We start from the raw sequence: 26941 nt of genomic DNA on the forward strand, positions 1-26941 counted from the left end.
GGAAATGTTGATATTATGATCTCAGATTTAAGAATGACAAAGATGAAGCAGAGCCATCATTCAGATCTAGTTATTCTGACTCCAAGTTCATGTCCTTTACACTGTTTCAGTTGCCTTCTCTAATAGATTGAGTTTACTAAAAGCAATTGCCTTAATTTATCAAGCTCTAGATCTATTATTGAGTGAAAAGTATTTTTATTATGAACATAGCACTAAGGAGAAAAGAGTTAGGACTGAATTACTTCTCAATAATTGTTCTACTTCTTCAACAGCTCCATGATCTCACTGAGGGGAGAAAATTCTCTTCAGTGATGCAGATTGCCACCCATCTATGCCTGCTAGTTCTGTGCAGCTCTTGTCCATATTCTCCCATAAATTTATCATGGGAAGTTCTCTTACCATGATGGAGGCCATCCTCACATTCAGTTGAATACAAATCTCCACCTATTGATTTTCCTTAAATGAATTCATTTAATGATTGACATGAAAACTTCACACAGTTCCCTGAGCACTCAGACCTGAATTAATGTGTTGCACTAAGTGTCTCTATTTTCCCCATGAAAATGAGTAATAATACCTTATCTAGCACTTTAAGGCTTAAAAGAGCACTTTCTATACAACAGCCCCATGAGGACAGTGGTGGAGATATAATCACCCACATTTTATGGATGAGGAAATGGGGAGAGTTTAAGTGACTTGCTTACGCTCATGTGACTTTCTTCATTTTCCTGTGCCTTAGCTTTATGGGTACATAAATGATGGAAATGATGGAAGGATTCCATGGACTTGATTTGAAAGAGCATTTTCAGCTTGGCATACTGCATTATACTCAGCTATAAAGCTGAGAGACCCTGGGGACTGAATCATTTTGAAGGTGAATTTTGGGAAAGAGCCAAAATGAGTGTCATTTTAGTTCCCCTTGGCATAGCATCATAGATCTAGGACTGGAAGGGACCTCAGAGACCATCTGGCCCAATCTCTTCATTTTACAGATGAGGAACCTGAGACCCAGGAAAATTAAGTGACCTGGCCAAGGTAGTAAGTATCCTTGTTGTATTATTTTAGTTGCATCTGACTCTCTGTGATCCCATTTTGGGTTTTCTTGGCAAAGATACTGAAGGGGTTAGCCATTTCTTTCTCTAGTTCATTTTATAAATGAGGAAATGGAGGCAAACAGAGTTAAGTGACTTGGCCAGGGTCCCACAGCTAGGACATGTCTGAGATCAGATTTGAACTCCTGAAGAGGATTCCAAGTCCAGTGCTTAATCCTCTGCATCTAATAAATGTATAGGAGTAAAGCATCAGAGTTGGGATTTGAATTCAGGTCCTCTGGACTTCGCCTTCCACCACCAAAGAAGACAAAATTCATTGCCTACATGACAGTCCTTCATCTCAAACAAACGTCACTTAAGAGACACATTAAGGAAGAACAAACATTTTTTAAGGGGAGGGCCACTGGAATAACATGTAAGCTGGAAGCAAGCTTTGACCTATACCTGAGGTAACACACATTAAATAAAGGCTCTAAAATAATGTGGAAGAAACATCTGGTCTTCTGTAAAAAAAGTACTAAGCATTCATTTTGGGGGAGCTCATAAGTTATGAAAATATTTAAATGTTTTTGCTTCAGACCCATTTAATCTCTTATTCCAGAAAGATTCCTTATATGCTTATAAACTACCATCTGTCTGGCCCCATGCTCTGCACTTATCAGGCATTTGGCAAAATTGTTTTTGTTATAATTTTGTTGCTGTTCTCATATTTTTGTCTTTTTGATTGGCCATGTGGTTTTTAAACCACTTAGAAACTCACTCTTTTCAGATTGGAGAGACGTTAGACTGGCTGAGAAATCATATATGAGAGCATCTAAACCCATCGTTTTTGCATATAGAACCAGACTCTGAGAGGTAAGAGAAATAGGCTAATCATCCTTTCCCTTCTTCTCCTAAGCTTCTCCCACCAAGCCATTGGATTGTAGCACCAGCATCAGAAATACTCATCGAAAACACTGAACTCCTTTTTAAGCAGGGACAGGGGCAGCTAGGTGGCTCAGTGGATAGAGATGGGAAGTCCTGGGTTTATATCTGGACTCACTTCCTAGCTGGGTGACCCTGAGAAAGTCACTTGACCCCAACTGCTTAGCCTTTACCGCTCTTCTACCTGGGAACAGATGCTTAGTATTGAGTCGAAGATAGAAGGTAAGAGTTATAAGGAAATAAAATGTAAGCAGAGAGATTAAAAAAAGAAAGTCAGCCTCTCAAATCTGAGAGGTAGTTTGTTGCTCCAAATTTTCCATGCTAGAATCTGTGAAGTTCCATTCTTTGTACTGTACGCTCTGTTCATGTGTTTGGCAGAATATGAATATTTCGGTCTATGGTAACTACAAATAGATACTGCTTTGTCAAACTTGTTTCTGCCCTAATCAAGTCTGCATTCTCTTTGCTTGAGTAGAATGTTGTTGCTGCTCTTTGAGCAACTCCTTCCCAGTTCCTGCGGCTTTCATTTCAGTGTGTCCCACTGAGCTTTGGGTCATGGATTTCCCTGGAAGTCGCCATGTCTAATTCACAACAGAAAGGTCAGACGGCTTTGTTCCTTGTCTACCTTCTACTTTGACCTGGGGAAGAGGCTTCCTTAGGACACGTGTGCCCTCATTGCTAAGCTGTTCAGAGCCTGGAAGGTTTCCTAGATTGACCCTCACAAGTCTCATCTTAACAAGCAAGAGCTTGGCTATAGGGGGGGATAATTGTTCAATCTAAATAGGATGCTTAAAAACGGTATTATAGGCATCTAGGCAGAGTCATGCATATGTTAAGCTTTTATAAATTGGGTCATATTTTAAGGGGGCTAAGAGGTCTGAGCTTCTTATGAACAATATGGCTGATCCTTTTGATAGGCAGATAATCATTTCTTAATATGTTTTGTCAATCTGTATTTTATACATATTGGATTTGTTTTATACGTGAGATTTGAATATAGCTCTGTTTTCTATCTACTAAAGGCAAAATTGTATATGGAAACTGTTATAAGTAAGAGAGGTTTTAAGCATGAGAGGAAGATTGGCAAGAGAGAGTGGCATGAGACCAGCAGGAAAGGATTCTGGGATCTTGAAAAAAAGTTGGTTGAGTGAAAAAACTCAGCAGCAGGCAGTCTCTCTGGTGGTTTGCTGACTGCAAGCATCTGTGAGGTTTTGCTGTCAACTTACTTTGTGGATTACATTTATCCATTCTTCCAGTTAAGATGTGTGATTCTTATGCTTATAACCTCTCTTATTATAACAGAACCAGGACCATCCACTCATTGTCTTATGTCAATGAATAACACAAATCATCCCACTTTTCAGGGATTGCCTCCTAGAATTAGGATGGGCCACACAGCTATAAAAATATACCACCTATGTCCTCAGCTACCCATTCTGTCCAAGCCCACACTTTAAAAGAAACTCTAATTATCTGTCTTAAAATTAATACTAAGTATTTAGTCTAAGGCAAAAGATAGGCAAGGGCTAGGCAAATGGAGTTAAATGACTTTCCCATGGTCACACAGCTAAGAAGCAGCTGAGGTCAAATTTGAACCCAGCTCTTTTTGACTCAAGGCTTGGTACCACTAGCTGCCCAAAAGCCCACATTTTTAACAGTCAACCAATCATATATTTGTGTGCCTTATTCTGTTATGTAATAGGAGCTGTGCTAGGCACTCAGTGCAAAAATGCAAAAGAGAAATATCCCTTGCTCCAAGAAACTGAAATTCTATTAGCATCTACCAGGAATCCATCTCTTCATCTCTGAAGCTTCTATCTCAGAACTAATAGATCTTTCTTCCTTTCTCTTCCTTCTTCTCTCCTTCTCTCCCTCCCACCCTTTCTTCCTTCCTCCCTCTCTTCCTTCCTCCCTCCCTTTCTTCCTTCCTTCCTCCCTCCCTCTCTCCCTCCCTCGTTCCCTTCTTTCTTTCTTTCTTTCTTTCTTTCTTTCTTTCTTTCTTTCTTTCTTTCTTTCTTTCTTTCTTTCTTTCTTTCTTTCTTTCTTTCTTTCTTTCTTTCTTTCTTTCTTTCTTTCTTTCTTTCTTTCTTTCTTTCTTTCTTTCTTTCTTTCTTTCTTTCTTTCTTTCCCCTTGGGAAGCAGATGGCTGTTATTTATTTATTCATTCATTCATTCATTCATTCATTTATTTATTTACTTATTTATTTATTTATTTATTTTCACTATCTGGCTACAGGTCATCTTTGAAATGTAGGAGAAATCACTTACCTCTTTAAATGTGCCATGAGATACCGGAGCGTTTCACAGTGTGCAGGTGGCAGTAGTTTCAATGCTTCATGAAGAGTTTCCAGCTGTTCATCAGGATCCAAAGTCTCTGAAAGAGTAAGTTACATATTATAGGGAATAATTATGGTGGATGACCTATGTATATGTCCAATAAAATCCAATTCTTACAAGTTAATTTCTACTGACATTGAACAATATTCTCTCTTACAAATTCATTCTTGCAATGTTTTCTCCCAAATTTCTAATGATCAGTTTGAAAATTCCCAAAGGCAGGAATTTCAATTTGTAAATGTTGTTTACTTGAATTCTGGGGCTGAGTCCAGTTTCCTCTGGGATGTTTTGTTGGAATCTGATACTTCTATCTCAAATCTGCTGAAGAAAATTGGCCATGACCAGCAAAACAACATTGCTGTATATATGGTATGACAAGAAGGCAGTGAATGAAACTGATTGTTAAAAAAAAAACAAAACCAACAACATACTAGAATCTATCCTTGGAAATGAGAGTTGTCTTCCAGGGCAGTCACTGTGGGGGAGCTTGACACATTCCAACAGGGCTGCCATTTCTCAAAACCCATTTGGAACACTGTAGAATTGCCTTCAGAGTCAATTTATGAACCACCCAAGATTAGTTTTCTTATAGTTGCTTTTTGACCAAAAATGGTATTACCCAGCTTGATTATCCATGGCAATATAACCATCAGTCTTGAGTTTAAATGATTTTTGGCTCTTTCCAGAAATAAAATTCAACCACAAAAATGGTACCATGGAGGTGATTCAGAAAAATATTCTGTGGCCTCTCAAGGCACTTCCAAAGGAGTTCTACAATGTTTTTTAAATGGTAGCATCATGAAATAGTTGTAAAGTTTCCCAAAGAGGCTGTTCTGAAGGGAGTAAATACTAATATTTATATATAAGTTCTGGCATTTAAAAAAGACACTACTTTTATTTCTATTAATTAATCATTCTCTTCAAATTTGAACTGCTTTGATCTTATGAATTTTAATTCAGGCATCTAAGAAGAAACATCCAATACTTAGTTCTTCCCCCAGACCATTCATTTGGCTGACCCTTAATTGGCCAAGAAGTCTATAACAGCTACCAAAGTCACATAAGATTTAAAATCTAGGCTTTTGATCACCAGTTTGAGGGACTCTATTCAATTTCATCCAATTTCTGAAGAAAACAATCAAATGCTAATGAATTTTTCAAGATAAAAAAGTTCCAATATAGCTACTATTATACCCAAACAAATGGGTAGATTTCTTGGTTTATTAAGTGTAGAAGAAAAGGATGACTTCAAAAGCAGTTTCACAGAGGGAATAACAGGTGAAACTTCTTATTCTAAGGAACTTTGACTCTGTAAAAATTCCTGTCCAAAGCTACACAATCCCCAGTTCATGTCTTTGCAATACAGAATGCATTGTTTGACTTTTCTAGGACAATCCCAAGACAACTGTCACCATGGGGTGACAATTTATAGAAAAGGGATATCATGTCATATCTCAAATGGATGAAATTCAGCCACTGGAGGCTTACAAGATCAACTACTAAATTTCAAAAATAAAATCTTATTTGTTAGATAGTTTCCCCCCCCCCCTGCAACAAACTTAACTAGTTTCAAGAGACATTAAATGAATTTTGAAGTGAATTCGAGATCCTGAGAAGCCTCTCAATTCTCAGCTAATTTTATATGAAGAAGCCACTAGATGGTGCTGTTTTAAGAGACAGTATTTGGAAAATTTTCATTCCTATGTGAATGGGATATCATAGGATGATAGATTTAAAGCTGAAAAGGAGTTTAGAAGGGCATCTAGAGAAAACTCCTCATTCCGAAGAAGAGGAAACTTCATCCTAGAGAAGGGCGACCACAGAGAAGCACATCTAGGATCTGAACCAGAGTCCTCTAGCTCCAAATAGTACCAGATCATGTTAGTGAGCCAGCACACTGTACATGGTACAGTTTCTACTGGAATGATTCAGGAAGGGCAGTAGACAACATTAATATTTTTTATTACTCATATTTCTGAATAATAATAATTACCATTATTTTTATTTGGTCATAAAATAAAGGAGACGTGAATAGAGCTATCTGTGTAATTTTGCTCAGATTTCCCAAGAAATCAAAAAATATTCTTGAATTTTATTCTGGTGATCATATTCACAAGAATTCAGGGTAGAAGACCCCCAAATCAGAAAGGATTCAGTGAAGAAGTTGAAACCAATAATGTGAAATATATCCTTTATCCAAATTAGATTACTAGTTAATAGTCAATTGCCAATAGAACTAAGAACATGGAGTTACCTTACCCTCTTCTCTGTCCCTCCACTCACCCTAATCCAGGGTACTGCCAGTAACTGTTTTACAATTGACTCTCTGGGGGAAAAGGTTTAATCTGCATTATTAATATTTTCTCTAAAATGACCAATGTTGGAAGGGATGTGGGAAAATGACACTATTACACTGTTGGTGGAACTGTGAACTCATTTAACCATTTTAAGGAGCAATCCGGAATCATACTCAAAGAGCTATAAAACTGTGTATGACTTTTGTCCCAGTAATATCAATGTTAGATTTATTTCTTAAGATGATCAAAGAAAATGAAAAAAAAAACTCTATCTGTTCTAAAATATTTATAGCAGCTTTCTCCGTGGTGACAGAGAACTGGAAACTGAAGGGATGCCCATCAATTGGGAAATGGATAAACAAGTTGTGGCACATGATTGTAATGGAATACTATTTTGGCATAAGAAATGACAAGCAGGTTAACCTGGGAAAAACAAGGAAAGATTTAAATGAAATTATGGAGTAAAATGAGAAGAAGCAAGAGAACATTATATAGAGCAAAAGAAATATTGTTTGGTGAATTACTTCTGTATGTCCACTTCCAGAGAAATAACTGATAGTGGAAACAAGCAAGTTATAGTTTTATATATGTATATATATATATATTTGACAAATGATGCCTTCTCTAATGAAGGGAGAGGAAGGAGGGATAACTGGGTATTTTAATGTAATTAACAAAGAAATTATTTTTTAAAAATTATTTTCTCATCACTTTCTTAAGGATAAATAATCAATAAAACAATAAATTGAGCCCTGATTTAGTGTTTGCTGATTTTCAAGGTGAAAATATTCACACTGGAAATATAATAAATTCTGGTCTGAATTTCAGTACATTCCTGGTCCTAGAATTATGCTATTAACAATGGAGGCATGAACAAAAAAGAGTGAAGACTATTGGGATAATGTGGAGATATGGAAATCATATTATCTGAGGAATCATTGAAGAAATTGGAGATGCTTAGGCAGGAGAAGAGAAGCAAGTATCTTAAATGATGTCTTGCAACTACTCAAGGACTGAGATTTGGATGAGGAAAGAGATTTATTTTGTGCAGCCCCAGACATCAGAATAAGGACCATTGAATATAAAGAATCAAATCTCTAGAAAAGAGTTCTACTACTACTACTACTACTACTACTACTACTACTACTACTACTACTACTACTACTACTACTACTACTACTACTACTACGTGCCTATCTATCATTATCTGAACATATTTTATCCCTTCCCAGATGCAAGCCTTTCTTTATGTTGCCTTCTATGCCTAGAATTTACTTTATCCCTTCAAATCTTGGCCAACTGAAAACCTATCTATCTTTTTCAAGTTCAAGCATAGGGAATGCTTTCTTCATGGAGCCTTTCCTGATTCTCCTGCCCCACTAGTGATATCTCTCTCCTCTAAACTGTTATAAATCATCTAATTTGTATTGCAATTATTTGGGTATAGCTTATCTCCCATGCCAGGTTTTATATCCAATTTTTCTAATTCTTATTTTATATTCAATTTTCTGCACATAGCAGTTGAATCGAATGGACAATGGAGTGGGCTGCCTGGGGAATCTGGCAACACTGGAATGTTTGAAAGTAGAAAGCATCAGGTATATGGCCCCTAAAGTCCCTCCCAACTCTTAAGATCCACAAAGCTCAATCTAAAACTCCAAAGCATATTCTTTTAGTAAAAGTCCTGTGGCATAGCAGAAGGGGCACATATTTGAGAATAAGAAAAGTTAGATTGAAGTCTTTGTTCTGACACTAGTTAGGTGACCCTGAGAAAGTCACTTTCCTTTTCTGAAACTCGACCTTCTTATCTATAAAGCAAGATAGTTTTTCAATAACTTTATATTTATATTTAAAATATATTTTATAAATATATGTGTATATAAATGATACATATAATGAATTTATAAATGTTAGTGCATATTAAATTATATATATTAAAACTATATGGTTTATAGATAAACCCTAGAGGTTTTTTGTGAAGAAATGCTTTTCATAAGTCTCTAAATGATATATAGATATAAGCTAGTAATAGAAGTTATAGTAAATACTCTAGAATCAGAGAGAGGCTTTACTATAAGGATATATAATTATAAGTTCTTAAATATGTATGATCAATTTCTTATAAGCAGATAAGAACATGTAACAATCTAGAGACATTGATAATCAAAGAATGTCATTACATTTAAGAGGAAAAATCTAGAGATGCTCTAATTTTCAGATGTCAGTTCTACTTGCAATGTATGCAAGTAGTATGCAAAGTATGCAATGACTAGATAGAGCATATGGAATTCCATGTCTAGAGATTCTCTTATTCCTTCTTTCATTTGATAATTCTTTTAGAAAAGAGCTCCTAGATTCTCAAGAGAAAATTAGTCAAGTCATTAGTATTTTTGACATTAGCAACATTAGTCTTTTACATTTTGGACTACTTTTTACATCTGACTATGATGGAGTTCTGTGGAGGACGATCACAGTGAGCTAAACAGAAAACTCTCCTGGTCACTCTGGTTGCCTGATATTTCTCCCTCCAGTTTCTGGGAGCTGTTGGTAAGATCTTTCTACAGGGTCAACTGACCTCCTGAACCCATTCTGTTATAAGGCAACTAGGTGGCACAGTGGATAGAGCATGTTGCCTAGAGTCAGGAAGATAGGAGTTTAAATCCAGCCTCACAAAATCAGCCCTATGTGACTCTGGGCAAGTCACTCAACCTTGTTTTCAGTTTCCTCATCTATAAAATAAACTGGAGAAGGAAATGACAAACCACTCTAGTATCTTTGCTAAGAAAACCCCAAATTGGGTTATGAAGAGTAAGGCACAACTGAAATGACCAAACAACAACCCATCCTATTGTATTATAGATATGAATAGAAATTTGAATAGATAGATGACTAGACCTGGAGCTAAGAAATACTGAGTTTGAATTCTGACTCACTAGCTGAATGATTAGGTAAGTCATTTAAATGTTTAGCCTCTTTTTCATCATTTGTAAAATGGGACTAAGAATAGCATCTACCTCATGGGTTTTTGTGAGGACCAAATGAAATAATCTGTGATTATCTTTATAAACCTTAAAAATGCTATATAAATATAAATTATTATTTCCTATAATAGATTTCTTTCAGACTTCAAGGTCTACTCCAACCCATGGAGAGACAATCTGGCACAAGAGAGCCCGGAACAGCTCCTCAAGGAAAAATCTTCAAGTTGAACAAACTAATCTACTTTAGTGTGATGGTGATGACAAGAGGTGGAAAAGAAACTTTAGGTTGCAGAAACCTCTTTGGGCAAAGGGGGTTGAAAACACTTGAAAGCTGCTGAATTAGAAGTTTGTCATTGAACACTGATTAGAACTTAAGAAACACTTGCTCCCCTTCCCAACCTTGCCTCTTTTTCTATTTTCTTCTGCCTCCCACCTCTTGGCTTTCAATTCCTTTAAGAAATAACATGCGTTGGAAGGTTGTGTCTCATCTAAGCTTTTAGGAGAAAAGGCTCTACATAAATCTATAAATAAATGAAACATGCACTTGAAATAGAGAGCTCTAGAAATGATGGTACCAACATCAGACATGTAAATTAAGTGCTTACCCTATTCCCTGACATTTGTGTTCTGCCTGCCTGGATTGACACACAGCAAGTTCCTAAAACTGTATCTCAGAGTACTACCCCCTACTCATCGAAGCATATGAAAGGGCAGTGAAAACAGAAATAAAATTGCATATGTCTATATTATGTGAGAGAGGGGGGAAGAGAGAGGAGAGACAGAGACAGAGACAGAGACAGAGACAGAGACAGAAAGAGAAAAGATGATGGGGTGGAGGGAAGAAGAAAGGCATATTCACTGAAGTGCAGCTACGATGCCTCACTGTTACACTGAGGTGAGTGACCCTAGATTTTCAAAGACTGTACCACGGGGAGCTCAATCACTGACTAAGTCTTAAAACACTGGAAAGATTCTGAATATTGGTCCTGAAAGAGAATGTATTTCTGCTCTCCAAAGATCAGCACTGCTAATTTCAAAAAGGCTCATCCACCAGAGAATTGGAGATCAAGGCAATGTTTTTTTGGGAGGTGGGCTGGGGGGAGGTATAGCAATTCCTTATATAGTTTGCCTTGTCAAAAAGGTATATCCATGGGGATGGAATAATCTTTTAGAATTGCTCTCCATAGTTCTTTTTTCTTCTGTTCTTTTTTCAGGCATTAAAGAAAAAGAGCATGAAGTATGAATCTCCAAAGGTCTGGCTAACCTTGGAAATTCTCATGGAGAGGAAACCAACAAATATAAAAGAAGAAAATGGTGGAACACAAGACAAATGCTTTTTCATTCAACTATTCATATCAATACTTGGGCAAGGATGTAATTAAAAACTAATATCTTAACTGAAAAATTTCAATTGATGCATGTTCATACAAAATAGCTTTAAATGAAGTTATCTTAAGGAATTTTCTAATAGAGACGTATCACATATAATAAGGGATAGTTAGACAGTTTAGCTCTTACCAGGTGGAAAAAAGCCCCACACCCTGCACTGTGTATTCTATACACAGTAACATCTGAAACATTCTCCTAAGTCTTTTTGAGAACAATGTCACTGATGATGTTGTCAAAAGGACATAAAGGTTAATGCTTTAGATGGCTTGATTCCAGGCCCTTGTACTTTTATACGCAACCAGTACGTCCCCATCCCTTTTGGTATCCTGATCCTATTTTTGCCTAGATTGATGCCATATCCATCTCTGAAATTATTTTGTATTTACCAATAGGTATATACCCCCTGCCTCCCTGCAAAGACTACAAAGTCCTTGTGGGCAGAAAAAGCTTCATTTTTTTTATCCTTTTGTATCACTAGTACCAAACCTTTTGGCTGGTGCAGTATGTACTTAATAAATGTTTGTTGAAATATACTGACTTGAATTAAGAATCTTTTTAAAAATCAAATTTGTCTATTAAGGGTTTGGTATGAAGGCTACATAAATAACTCACAGACAGTGGTAGGAGAGGGAAGGAGAGCAAGAGAAAGGGGGAGGGAGAAAGAGGGAGAGAGGAATGGAGAGGAGGGAGGGAAGAAGGGAGAGAGAGAGAGTTTTAAAAATTCTTATGCCTGATATTTTTAAGCTATGAAAAATGACTTGTCTAGTGAGCAGTTTGTTATCATTAAGCTAAAAAGAAGCTGCAACATTGCTTCTACATTAGGAAAAGGGAAGTGAATTTTATTTAGAAGATGATATAATTCAGGTCTTAGAGCCATAATTCCCCCTTCCCCAGTAATTTAGTAATTTTTTTGTACTTAGAGGCCATAAACCATAAGTTTAGAGGGCACATAAATTCAGTCCTTCTGTCTAGCTTCTTGGTATCATGGAAATTGCACATCATAGGAGAAGGTCATTCAAGAGTGAATTAATTGGGGAGGGCTTCACTAAGAAAGAGAAGTTTCATGAGTTTAGAGAGCAAAAGGGGATGGAATGAGTTTGATGGTGTGAGTTTGGGAAGCCATTCTCCCAGGGCATGTAGCACAAGAAAATGTTCATGGGGGAAGGGGACCAATTCAATTCATCAAGTAGAAGATGAATTCAACAGCATTCATTAAGCAGTAGCCATCACCACCATAGCTTAGGCTCTGGATTTACAAAAACCAAAAAATTCCTCCTTCTGAGGAGTTTATATTCCTCCAAGGGTGAAACAATATGTATGCAGATAAGTAAATACAAAATATGTTTGAACTAATTTTTGAATAGATTTTCTTCCATTCCTATGGGTTTAATTATCATGTCTACCTATACAATTCCCAGATACTTACATACATGTAAATATACAAAACATATATACATATATATGTATGTATGTACTAAAAAGTCAAATCAACAAATATTTATTAAGTGCTTACTATGTGCCAGGAAGTAAGTATAGTAAGCACTAGGAGTACATATTCAAGCAGAATGTAGTTTCTGCCCTCAGGGAGTTTACATTTGAATGGAAGAAGACTGGGTTAGGGGTAGAGAAGAAGGAACACAGCCACCAAGGAGCACTGTAGAAAAAGTCCAAGAGGTATGGGGAGTACAGACTGGAGAGCCTTCTTAAAATGGGAAGAAGCAGCCAGTCAGAGGGTGGGCTTACAGAGATGGAAGGTACTTCTATCCAGTGGGTCAAGTTCAGAACTGAAATGAGCTTCTAGATCTAGAAGAAACATAGAAGAGATTTCTAGGGCATTTTAGAGAAAGTACAGGAGGAAAGTCAGGAGAATAGCCAATCTACACACATATATGCACACATATCTATTTATGCATCTATGTATCTATCTGTGTGTCTATCTATATAGATAAATATACATATGTGCATATATGCATATATAAATATATATGTTAGAATATATCTGAATGTCTATATATTTCTCTCTTGACATATATCTGACCACAGTCTCTCTCATGAGCTTCAGTTCCGAATCACTAGTTGCCAAGTAGATATTTCACACTGGATAAACCTCTCAAACTCAACATGTCCAAAACATTTCTCCTAAATCTTCCCTTCTTTCAAATGTTCCTATTTCTGTCAAAGAAATTATCATCTCCAGATTTGTGACCTTGGCATTATCCTGGATGCTTTACTCTCCTTCATTTCACATATTTGATCAGTTGCCAAATCCATCCATTTCTTCCTTCACAATCCCTTCACATCCAACCCCTTCTCTTCACTTAACGCATTTACACTGAGCCCCTATTACCAGTAGAGAAATTATGACAGCCTTCAAACTGGTTTCCCCACCTCAATTCTCTCTCTACTCTAGTTGATTCCACACACTGCAGCTAAAGTAATTTTCTTGATGCTCAGTTTTCACCAACCAACTCTCCTACTCACTCAACTCTAGACTTTCTCTTGCCATTAGGCAATTTAGCTTGGTCACAACCTATCTTTTAAGTCTCCCTGTACATTATAGTCTCCATCACTCCCTGAATTCTGTGATACAGCCAAATGGACCTTTTCTCTGACTCTCAATCACTACATTCCATTCCTCCATCCCCATTAGTTCAGACTGGCTGTCTCATTTGTCTGAAATGTATGCTCTTACCTCTATTTCCCTCCCTTCCGATAAGATGTAGCTCAGAAACTATCTTCTATATGAAACTTTTTGTGATCCCATAATATACACAGATATGTATACACACACATATAAATAATTTATTAATGTTTATTCATTTTATATTTATGCTTTATTTGTATATTTTTGTACACATACTTAATGTCTCCTCTCTTACAGTCTCTTAGAATGTAAGCTCTTTGCCATTGGTGACTATTTCATTCTTTGCACTTAAATCCCCTGAGCCTGGAACAGCAGGCACCTAATAAATACTTGCTGATTGACTGAATGGTGGGCAGAGTCCCAGATAGGCTTTGTCTCAGAGGTGCCACTTGCATGGAGGTGTTGAGGGAGCTAGAGGTTCCAAGAAAGGGAGATAGGGGAGAAGAGCATTTAAGGGTGGTAACAGCCTGTACAAATTCATGGAAGTGGGAAATGGAAGGGTGTGTACTAGAAACTGCAAGCAAGTCAGTTTGGTTGCAATACAGATTACATATGGATGAGAAAAGTAAAATCAGACTAGAAAGATAAAGAAGTTGAAGCCAGATTGCGAAAGGGTTTTAAGCATTAGAAAATGATAGGATAAAGTGTATTTTTTCCTTCAGTATTGTGGTGTGGATGGAGAGAGTGAAGGCAAGTTAAGTCATCAGGGACATTTTGGTAAAGGATAATATGGCAAGGGTAACTAATGTTGCTGATGTCACCAAATACAATACAAAAGTTTTCCTCTTTATGCACTTAAGGCAGCAGAGAAGCTTTCTCTTAACATGACTCTCCAAAGTTTATTCTTGTTCTTTTTCCAGCCACAAATGAAAAAACTATAATGCGAAAACTTCTGAAGAAGTGAGATTTGGCCTCATAACCTAGGAAATTCCCAGGGGAGGAAACCAACACAAAAGAAAACAAGAAGACCTATTCCCACCCTTTCCCAAAGCTCGGTGAGGCTCTATGTCAGTTCTCTGATATAAAAGAAGCTAAGGTCCTACGGTAGACACTCCGGATTGTTCATGCATACCAAATGGAAATCTGGGCAAGCCAGAGAAAGGAATCCTCCAACTTTGAATTTCTCTTCTCTACATAGAAATACTAGTTCAATGGTAAGAATTTAGCCCTACATGGGATCAAACCACAAAAATCTTCAACAAAAGCTACATATGGGAAACCACAGACTCAAACAAAGAAAGTTTGTTCTCTAGTTCCCAAGTCAGAGAGCAAATCAGTGTTGCTAAGGAAATGATGCTATTATTTAAGGATCAAGGCAACATTTGGTTTGGGGCCTGAGGGAAAAAAAAAACCCCCAACAAAGTAGCAGAAATAACCTGTCTTTTCTGAGTAATAGTGATGTCAGTATTTAAGATGGATAGTATGAGGTGTTTAGTTCTAAAGCAAGTATGATTTGAGTCTTGAGTTTGTAGCTAAAACATATCTCTATTAGGTTCTAAGAAGGAGTTTCTCTATGACCCAAACCTTTTTTGAAAAAATTCCTATCATATCAACAAGAATATTACTATGCTTAGTGTAATTAATAATCATTATTAGTCAACAGATTCTAAAACATCTGAGTTAATTTATCAATCCTGAAGGACACAGAAGATAGTAAGCTGTTTCTCAAATTCAGAAAGCTATATGAGGTACTTTTAAGACACAGCAATAAAAGAAAAGGAAAACCTAAAAGCAAATAAATGCAATTCATCATAAAAGGGATACTCATACTTACTTGCAGAATCTATAAATTTGGGGTAGGCATCATATGTGATGAGTGGTATTGGCAAATCCCTGAAGTACAGTTTAAGAGCTCCAGTGATGATATTGATATCTTCATACATGTTCACAGAAATGTCTGCCTTTTCACCATCTTTGAAGGGAGTTAAAATTTAAAATAATTACACATATCAGTTGTGGTATATGATTGTGATAGAATACTACTGTGCTATAAGAAATGAAAATCAGGTTATTTTTTCTAATTTTATTTTATTCCCTTGTTTACATAATTCTTCTTGTCTCCCTTGTCCCTCCTGGAGTTGACAAGCAATTTCACTGGGTTATACATATATTATCACTCAAACCCTATTTCCATATTATTCATTTTTGTAATAGAGTAGTCTTTTAAAATCTAAACACCAAATCCTATACCCATATAAACAAGTGATAAATCATGTTTTCTTCTGTAGCTCTACTCCCTCAGTTCTTTCTCTAGATGGGGATAACATTCTTTCTCATATGTCCCTCAGAATTGTCCTGGATCACTGCATTGCTTTTGGTAGCAAAATCTATTACATTTGATCTTTCCATAATGTTTCAGTTACTGTGTACAATGTTCTCCTGGTTCTGATTATTTTCACTCTGCATCAGTTCATGGAGGTTCTTCCAGTTCTTATAGAAATCCATTGATTCTTCATTCTTTATAGCACAATAGTATTCCATTACCATCATAGACCACAATTTGTTCAGCTATTCCCCAACTGAGGGATATCTCCTCAGTTTCCAATTTTTTGCCACTACAAAAAAGCACAGCAATACATATTTTTTGTACAAACAGTTCCTTTCTCATTTTTTTTATCTCTTTGGAATACAAACCCAATAGTGGTATTGCTGGATCAAAGGACATGCATTCTTTTAAAGCCCTTTGGGCATAATTCCAAGTGAGCAGCTTAATTTTTTTAAAAATTGGAAAGACCTATATGAAATAATAAAGAATGAAAAGAATGGAAGCAAGAACATATATTCAGCTACAGAATTAATATTTGAAGAGTAACTTGTGAATGTCCACCTCTGGAGAGAGAATTGATGAATAGAAACAAGATATAATTTATATATGTATTTTTGGTCAGGTGATGCTTTCAGGGAAGGGGAAAAGGATGTGAGATACCTGAGAATTTTAATGTAACCAGCAAACAAATACATTAATAAAAAAGTTTAAAAATTGTTATACATTTCATTGTTCAACAGAAAAATTATATACTTGGGGGGTGAGGTGGATATCACTTTTAAATGAATGCCATTGTTTAATCAGATTTTCCATCAAATTTGAAATCTGGGATTTCTTGAAGTAAAAAGCAAAACTCATTCTTTAAGAATGTTCACACCAAGGTTCCTTATTTTTCCTTGCTTAAAGATGGATCAGAGGGAGCTGCTAGGTGGCTCAATAGATTGAAAGTCAGGTCAAGAGATGAAAGGTCCTGGGCTCAAATCCAACCTCAGATACTTCTTAGCTGTGTGACCTTGGGCAAATCACTTAACTTCCATTGTCTAACCTTTCTCATTATTCTGCCTTGGAAACAATATTCAGCTTTGATTCTAAGATGTAAGGTAAGGGTTAAAAAAAAAAAAAGATGCATCAGAGTAAATGCTCTCCTGGTTTTTTAGCAATCTAAATACTGACAGTGGAATACTGAAGGCTTGTGACTGAGGAAATTGCAATATATTTTATCCCAAGTCCAGGATTAAAAAAAAAACCATATTAATTGAACATTCTATTCCCTTCCCTAAGTTAAAAAAATTTATAATTTTAGTTCAGTTTTTTCTTACAATGCATTTAAATTTTAATCATGTAAAATATTCCTGTTCTTCCCTGTTGACTTTCTTTTGCTTTCTTTTTGAGTGGAAATGGTCACAGCTGTGTGCATGGAGGCATATAATTGCTTAAAGTTGTGCAGAGGAAAAGTGAAATGATTAGAAATACAATTATAAATAATTCACCTAAGAAAGAACATGATGAATGTGAGATGTTGAGTTTTTCTAAGAACATGATGAATGCGAGATGTTGAGTTTTTCTAAAACATTAATCTGCATAGCTCACATCTCATATTATGGTAAAAAGAAATGTGTAGTCAGAAGACTTGGGTTCAAATTCTGGATCTGTTACTCATTACCTACATGACCTGGAGCAAATAATCTAATCTCTTTGGAACTCCCTTTCCCCATCTAAAAAATGAGGCAGTTGTACTTGAATATTTTAAAGGTGTCTTTTAATTCTTAGCCCTATGATACCCTGAATTTTGGTCTAAACCTTTACTGGCTCCCACCTGTCAACTGAAGAAAGGTCAACCTTCTTAGTCTGGCATTCAAGGCCCTTCATATATTGGCCTCTGTCCATCACAGTACCTCTATCTTGCATTTTTCCCACCCATTATATCTCTACTCAAGGGAACTGGTTTTTTCAATGTTTCCCCAAACCTCCATGTTTATTCTCCCCAAAGTACCTTTGCTCATGCTTTTCCTCATTGCTTGGAATACTTTCCTTCCTCTTTCCCATTCATCTAAGTCTCATATGACCTCTAAGATTTTGCTCAAGATTGATATTTTCTACTAATCTCCCAGAACTCCATGACCTCTCCTTCCTCTGGACTCCTCAAGCATTATCAACTATATCTCTCATTTGGCTCAGTTGGAAGGTAAGCCCATTGAGGGCAGGAATGAAATCTACTTTTTTGGATACCTACGACTTGGAAATAGTGCTCTTTATAGGGCAGCTGTTCAATATATGTTTGAGCCACTCACTTGTCCAACAAATAAAAGTATTTATTACCTGCAACATGCTGTATTCTAGGAGCTATCCAGAACAGATTTGTTAAAGCACCATTAAACATACTCTAAATTTCACATACAGTTTTATGTTTTGACTAGGGTTATATTGTCTAACTCATAATCAATCTCTGGATGATTTCTCTGTGGATGGCTTATTTCCCCAGCTATACTAGAAGTTTACTAGATATGGAAGTCACACTTTTATTCCTTTTATATCTTTCATAGGCTCTAACATTTAGCAGACATTAATATGTCAATATTGAATTTTATTTCTGAGTAATATAGCAAAAAACAGAGTTGACTTTGTTTTTAATTACATCGATTGAATATATCTAAAAAAATAAGAAAAGACTCCTGGACTTCATTTTATTATTTTACTCTTTAAAGATAAACTAAAATGAAATTCTGTTCATTCTGGTCATCTATGGTTCTCACCTTCATTTTTATGATTTTCATAAATCATTTTATGATTGAGGTTAATATGAAATCCCCAAATTGCTCTCTCCTCTAAACATCTTTGATTCATTTCATCCTCTTCTTTCTCTTGAGAACTGCCCCAAGGCAGTTCAGATCTTTTGAATCCGCCCTTTTGCTGGCCCAGATTCCTGGGTATTCAGGAATACCCCCTTAGAGAGTATCGCTGTGGGGCTGAGCTTTTTACCCCAACTGAGAATTTTTTGAGCTGTCTCAGCAGTCTACAGGGAACTGAATTTCTATGTCAGAGCTAGACAAAGCAGATGAGGTATCACTCAGCTGTTACTGGGGGTCATTCAATTCTTCTATCAGTGCTGGATTGCCTCTAGAGACTGGGGTCAGTTTAGAAATTAAAGGTAGTCAAATGATAGAGAGATAGATAGAGAAATGTCTCCATAAAGCTGATTTTGCATAAATTCAGAACTGTTCCTTCTAGTGCTTACCTGGAATATAATCTGATTTTATCCTTTTAGGGAAGTAAAAGTCTAGAGTTTTCTTCATTTTCCTCAAGCTTTTCTATTATATGATGCAGACCTGATCATATTTCACTGCAATTTGAGGGGGGGCCCTTTTCTTTTTATAAGTTTCTACTGCCAATAAGTTTACCTATTTACTGGGAATTGGGAATGGTTAGATAAAGGCTTCTCCTAAAAGAAAACGAGAAGAGAGCGAGAACTCTAATGACAAAATAGACTTTTGAAAAAGATTGCTGATTTGTGGGAGTTTTTTCATCCTCTCACTCTGAAGTTCTAACTTTTGGTCCTTTCAAGGCTGCTTTTCTTCCTCAGCATTGTTCTATTGCAGTATTTAAATCAAATGTCACATTGAAAAACCATGGTGATATCTTAATTTACATTTCTGCAAAAATAAACCCCATTGAGTTTCTTTGTTTGCTCACTCTTCTAGCTAGAGGGCCTGTCCTGGATCCAGACAATCTTCACCTCCTCTCCCTCACACTCTCATCAGCTCCCCATTACAAGGGAAGCTCAGATAATACAGGCAGAAACTGGGCTAGGAGATTCACACCAGGGAAATCTGAGATTAGCACCAACTTAAATGGTCCTTCTTCCCTTTCCCTTTCTTTTTTTTCTAGTAGTATCATTGCTCTAAGGCTATTTTTGTAGGAAATGGCATTAACTCTGATATGGGCAACCTTGTAGAATTTCATAATGCCCTGACCCACTCCTAGAGTTGGCAGTTTGCATGTTGAGCCACTTGAGAAATAAGTAGTAATTGTTAATGGTTCTTCATTTGCAGCATTAGTCACCAATGGGTGAGAAAGTTGCTTGCACAAAAATAAATCCATTACATAAAGTACATTAGCTAAATATATAATATTGCTTTGGTGATATGTCAAGAATCTTGTTGTTACTCTTGGTACTGGCAAAAAAAGGTGGAAACACAATTGAGTGCCCAGTGACTGGGTAATGGCTGAACAAACTCTGGCATGTTAATCTAATAGGATATTTCTTGTGCTACAAGAAATGAAGAATATGAAGGATTCAGATAAATACAGTGATGGACAAAGAAGCAAGGGAACAAATCTATAAGGACTCGAAAAATGTAAATGATACACCAATACTAAAAAGCTATTGAATTCTGATGAGTTGCAATAGGGAATCTTGATGCTGAAAAAATAATCATTAAATTTATCATTAAATGTCCTTTCAACAAAAAGGTGGTGGATCAGAGTTGTGGAATATAGTATATGCTCTCAGATACTGGTTGGTTCATGTAAATGCTTTTCTTTTGTTATAAGGAAGGATGGGGTCATAAATAGGGATAGTTTTGGGGGAAATAATTGGTATAAAAGCAAAAGGAAACAATAAAACTGGACTTAAAGAATCTCACAGGGGGCAGCTGGGTAGCTCAGTGGATTGAGAGCCAGTCCTAGAGACGGGAGGTTCTAGGTTCAAATCTGGCCTCAGACACTTCCCAGCTGTGTGACCCTGGGCAAGTCACTTGACCCCCATTGCCTACCCTTACCACTCTTCTGCCTTGGAGCCAATACACAGTATTGACTCCAAGATGGAAGGTAAGGTTTAAAAAAAAAAAAAGAATCTCACTGTTAAGAAGCAGTCTGGAGAACATACCTCTGTCAAATGCCATTTTTACATCTTCAATAAGATCACTAAATCCTGAGACTCTATACAGTCCTTCAGAGTTAAGACCTATAAATTAAGAACAAATGGGTTAGAAAGTTGCTTGCACAAGATCCAAATAAAATAGTTTAGAATTATGCAATTGTCCCTTTGAATTAGAGCTTCTTTTCTTACTTGTGGTGGGCAAGCGACATGCCAAAAACATTTGTTCAGAGAGATGAGCATTAGAAACTTCATTCTAAAAGGAAAGCTACTTCATCTCATCCCTTAACCCTGACCTACTGGCAACTGAACTCTTATATTTAGTTCAGGGTTGCTCTGCAAATTAGATCAAATATGGTAAGCCTTAAGGGAAATAACAGTATCAGCCCAATTATAAAAGAACTTAAAAAAAAAAAAGAGAGAACACTGAGATCTAAATATGGCTGTATTTAGAGAAACATGGCATTTATGTAGGCTGGCGTAGTCCCCAAAGGGAAAGAATTAGGGTGCAGATCTAATTCTTGGCTAATATTATTTTAATTAAGCCTATCTCCTTATCTTCTTCAGGCTCAAGAGATCAATGCCTTTTGAAAAATGGACAAATGTTTACAGTCCACCATGCAAGTGCCTCACAATAAGTAAACAATTAAATGTTTGTGGAAGTGAATTAACAGTCAGCTTTTGCAGATTAAAAATTGGTAATTAAATCTGTTTTTGAAGTAAATCTTCCCATAGCTAGTCAACTCTGCCTTGAAGTACACCTTTTAATTAATGGTCATAGTAAGAATTTCAGAGTTATGGATTATCTTGAAGGCAGATTATGTAACTTTCTTTATTCTCTTTCTTTACCCATCCTCCTGAAGGAAAGATACAAATGAGGAAAAGCAGCTTTGTAGAATAAGAAGGTGCCTGTGTAGTTACTGTGACTCAGTGGCAACCCCCTGGTAACCTAGATCATAAGCTCATCAGGAAGAAAACAAACCATGAGAGAACATCTTACCTCTAGATTCGATTTCTCGAATGCACATGTCGACCACCATTGGCCTTTTAGTGATATGTGCTTTTACTAGTGTTGTAAGGTCACAGCTATACACCTTTTTGACATGCTTCAGGTCTGGTTTGCAGTCATTGGGGACCATCTTGGAACACTGCTTATGAACATTTAAACCACAATCTAGAAAAGAAAAATGAACAGAAATACAAAACAACAAAGATGGAAAGAACTCACTTCTGAGTGAGCATTTAAGACCTGATTGCTTCCAGAACATTCTAAGCAAATTAGCCAAAGGCAACTATACTCTCTTATATTCTTTTTTTTTACACAGCTCAAATAGTCCCATTTCATCAAACAAGGGGAAAAGAACATTTTTGCCAGCTACTCATATTTTCCAAGTCATTGAAAATCTTATAGTACTTATATGCCATATTTATCTGACATTTGCAAATGAATATGTGATTTTTTAAAACCTTCTACTATAGATTATTGTTACCAATTATCAGGATTATTGTAGCCATTTGATAACTTTACCTCTATATATTAAGTATGTGATTTAAATATATTCTTAATTCTTTAGTTAACAGGACCCAAATATTTTCTAGATACAATGCAAATGGAAAAATAAAAAACCCCATTTCCCAAGATGCTTGTTGTTTCTCTATTTCAAGGGATGTATAATGAAATTTGAAGGCCTTTCCCCCCCTAGAGGGCTTAACAAGAATAAAAAGATCTGTTTTTATAACATTAGCCAAAGTATTTTGTGAACAATAAAGTTTCAACTGGAAGAAATTTAGCAATAAAAACAAAATTACTTTGTCTTTACATGCAATCTATTAATATTGCGAAGTAAGTGAATATCTAAGACTTGGCAAACCTAACTGGGACTGAACTAATGTAGAATGGATCAAGAATATTATAGATCACTTTTTATCATAATTTTTGGTTTACTTGATCAAATACAGTTTATTTCATGGTGGTCAACTGACAAGACTGAGAACTGAACACTTCATGTAGATGTACCATGTTTCTGGATTTAAAAGTAATATATTAGATGATAAATTACATTGGAAAGTTACATAGATAAATATGTAAATAAATATGGTAAAGAGTCATAAGTGACTCTGTGTTGCCAGTAGTACGGAGTGCTTAGACTTATTTTTGGATCCACAGGACTATGCTAGGAGCAATAATTTGAAGCTATCATAACAGATTTCAGTTTGATGTAATGGGAGCAGGATTTGGGAGAGGGGTACTTCCCTACAATTAGAGCTAACCAAAAGCAGAATGTGCTACTTTGGGGGGAACTCAGATTCTCTATCATTGAAGACCTCCAACTACTTGTTGGGGTTGCTGTAGAGGGTTTATATTGGCCCGAACCAGATAACCTCTGAGATTTCTTCAAATGTTTAGGTTTCATGCAAATAGAAACTCCTTACCCTGGCATTTAAGGTTTTCTGCAATTTGCCTTCAACCTTCCTTCTTAGACTTGTACCTCTTTCATAGATTCTACACTTTGGCAAATCTAGAATTTTTACTCTTTTTTTAAAATCTTAACTTGCCTTTTCCTGTCTCTATTCATTCCCACTCCTGATACCTAGAAAAGATTGCCTCAATATCTCTCTGTTGAGATCCTTCTCTTCCTTTAAGGTTCTCTCCCTCCTTCATGGAGGTAGAGGCACTACCTTCTTCATATAGCTTTTTTTTTTTTGGCCATTACAATTGATCTCTTTCCTTACATTTCTTATAACCATTTTTCTAGCCCTTCTCTTTGCATTATCATATTCTGTCTCATAACATATTTAGTTGTATACATCACATCCCACCATGCCTTTAGGCACTAAATTCCTTGAGAGTAGGGACTGTGCTTATTATTTTTTACCTCTTCATCCCTGGTACATAGCACAGAGATTCAAACAGCAATTTTCTAGTGAATACTTGAATTGGATTCAACAAATATTTATTGAGCATCTATGCCTATGTCATGGTCTGATTCAGTGGAAAGCACAGAATCTGTCTCAGCCCAGTAGTTTGTAAATGACTGAACAATTGCGTTAGAGTTAAAAAATTCCACAGCATTCCCACCATGGAAACACCCTAGCTTCTCATTTACCTAAAGGCCTCTACAATACTGTAGCCCAACCTGAACTTTCTTTGTATAAATTATTGGTTTTCTCAAAGAAATACCCTAAGAACCTACCAGTGAAAGCTCTTTGTAAGGTCCTTACCAGATAAGACAAATGTTTCCCCATAGGAAAACAAAATCTAATAAATAAAACCCAAGTGGTCGTCCCCAAGGGCTTACTACAGGTTAATGGCAAAATGTCTAATCGAGCTGTTGCTGCTTTCCCTGAATTTTTTTTCGGTAGTTTTTTTCATTTAATTTTGTAATTTTGGAGTTTCTGTAAGACTTTAATAATGTCTTGCATTGCTGCCAGTGGTTTGTAATCCATGATATTTAGCTCAAGTTTTATAATCAGTTACATAAACGAGATAGTAAAAACACTTTCTATATATGAAGTTCTCTCTAATTCTCAAGACCTATTCACGTGTATTGTTTGATGTGAATTAAATTTCAGTTCTGAGTGAAAGCACTAGTTGGAATATTTTACAGGATTGTTATTTTGAATGAGAGAAATAAGCTATCTAAAATTCAAGAGTATTTTGTAACAACAGTTTATAATGTGGTATATTTATATAATTTTATTAAAGTAATAACAACAATTCTATCTTTTACATGTGATAATGTTTGTTTGTATCTGAGATGTTTCTTTCTAGGAACCTTTGAACTTGTATATATGTATATATATTTATATATTTTAACCTAGTAGTAGATATAAGTCTCACGTGTATAATTGTGTACTTTGGTACATAGTCACAAAAGATGGACTATGACATTTTGTCTGAGAATCTTATTCAAGGTCCTAAGAAAATTTGGAAATCATAATTATAAAAGCTGCTTACAAATGACGGCCCTGTTTAGCTTTAAAAAAGCTTATGATGAAACTTATCATACTGTTCTCTTTCATTAGAGTTCCTTCCCTAGATGGAATCTCTAACTGAAAATTCTTTAGAAGCAAAATAATGGCACTTAGACTGGCTGTTCATCATCATACTACATCAATAACCTTTATGTTTTCATTGATGTTTAATCATTTTCAGTCATGTCTGACTATGACCTCTTTGGGGGTCTTCTTGGTAAAGATACTGGAGTGACTTCCCATTTCCTTCTCCAGCTCATTTTACAGATAAGGAAACTGAGGCAAATAGGGTTAAGTCTCTTGCCCAGGGTCGCATAGTTTAGTAAGTATCTGAGACAAGATTTGAATTCAAGTCTTCTTCAGTGGCATTATATCCAATGCACCCCCTAGGTGCCCTTGGATAAAAATGCAGCTAGTCAAAAATCCAGATGTTTTGTTCTTATAACAATAACTATCTAGTATTGGCAAAATGCAGCTTTTCCACTTTTTATCTGGATAGGTGTAGTCTTAATTGTCTCTTATTTTAAAATTCTGCCATTCCTAAGCTCATTTGTGACACAGTGAAAAAGAACTGAAGTCACAACTACATTATATTTGAGTATGTAAGGAAAAGGGTGGGGGGAGTCTTATTTAGACAGCCATTCTTTTATTTCATTAAAGAAAAAGAACTACTAGAAAACATAACACATCTGAATGTTGTAGTCAATTTTAAAGACCTGATTTTTGGCAGCTCCAGCATGAAGTTCTTAAGAGTCACTATAATAAAGCATCCTTTTATTTCTCTAAGTTCAGATTGCTATATGGTAGTTCAGAGCTCTTTCAAAAAAACTGCTGTTTTAGAGCTGGCAGAATATCAATACTTTAGGTTGCCAGTAAGATTTTATTTGGTTTTTATACTTATTTATAAAATCATATAACTTCTAGAAGGTTTATTTCTCACCCCAGGGAAGTACTACACTACAAATAGTAGGGGGCAAGGGTAGAGGAAGGAAGGAATATCATTTCAGTTGCTGCATCTCTTCATTGTTGTCAGGTGTGGTAGCTTGATATTAAACCACATGTTTTTTCTCCCATCTAAAAATATTATTAGGAATGGAGCATTAAAATAAGAATTGAAAAAGCACAATTTAAATGTTATTTCATTCTTTGAGGATAAGATATTGGGGAGAGAAAAAGAATCTCATTTGGAACACTGAACTCAGCCTATCTTTTTGCATACTCCATACCTTGAATCCTCAAGTAGAAATTATGCTTCAAGTCAAAGAAGCAGAGAAAACTTTTGGAGAGAAAAAGCTCCTGTTGACTTAGCTCTGTTAGTGGAATGAAGTGATGACATAACTCCGCCCTCCATGTGGCAGAACTAAGCCATTTATATCAATTCTACCCTACAAGCTAAAAGTAACTTAGAATAAACATTTTTTTTAATTGTTCTGGTTACTCCTCCAATAGAATGCAAGCTTCTTGAGGAGAGAGAGACTGCTTACGTTTTATTTTTGTCTCCTGAAAGCTGAGCACAATGCTTTGAACATAACAGCAACTCAGTAAATGCATGTCAATGAATGGTTTTCTTTGTACAAAAAGAAACAGCTTAATATGCACTCAAATATATGAGAATAAACATTTGAAATTGAGGAAAATAATTTTTGTCCAATTTTGCCCATTAAGAGAAATTTTATCTTCAAAAAACAAAGAGTAATTTTAGGCACAGGATTTTAAGCACTTATCCATTAGGTTATAATGATGCACTCTTATTAGGTATAGTGAATAAATACATTTTACATCAAAGGCATTGATTCCATTTTTTAAAAAACTTCAACATTAAACTGCTACCATATCTGGTGTATTATGTTTGAATTTCATCATTAGAAAAACCTAAAATCATTTCCTTCAGAGAAAAACTTGGAAAATGGCATGTTAAATAATAAAGGCATTTTATTATGATGAATAGCAATTGAGAGAGAGAGAGAGAGAGAGAGAAAGAAAGAGAGAAGAGAGAGAGAGAGTTTAAGTGTGTGAAAAGTTAGAAGTAACTGCTCAAGTGTCCTTATTATCAGGATCCTTAGGCAAAAGGTATATAATGCAGTCTGATTTTTTAAAAATTACCATACCCCCTTTTCATTTGATTTTTTTCTAGCAAGGAACAATAGCAGCAGTGAAACTTGGACTATATTCTGACAGTTCAGTGTTCTTTAAAAAAGGG

General features: G+C 35.9%; 1 protein-coding gene across 2 annotated transcripts in view; it reads right to left on the reverse strand.

Moving 5' to 3' along the window:
• Window positions 1-26941, reverse strand: part of CHN1 (chimerin 1) — a 275820-nt gene that overhangs the window by 1362 nt on the left and 247517 nt on the right. For both annotated transcript variants that reach the window (XM_007494411.3, XM_056794021.1), the window contains 4 exons: window positions 21767-21940; window positions 20776-20853; window positions 15399-15536; window positions 4245-4350 (listed from right to left, as the gene is read on the reverse strand). In XM_007494411.3, the coding sequence (XP_007494473.1) occupies window positions 4245-4350; window positions 15399-15536; window positions 20776-20853; window positions 21767-21940 (496 nt within the window). The remainder of the gene's footprint in view (window positions 1-4244; window positions 4351-15398; window positions 15537-20775; window positions 20854-21766; window positions 21941-26941) is intronic.

The sequence above is a fragment of the Monodelphis domestica genome, chromosome 4 (genome assembly GCF_027887165.1).
Source record: "Monodelphis domestica isolate mMonDom1 chromosome 4, mMonDom1.pri, whole genome shotgun sequence".
NCBI classification, from domain to species: Eukaryota; Metazoa; Chordata; class Mammalia; order Didelphimorphia; family Didelphidae; genus Monodelphis; species Monodelphis domestica.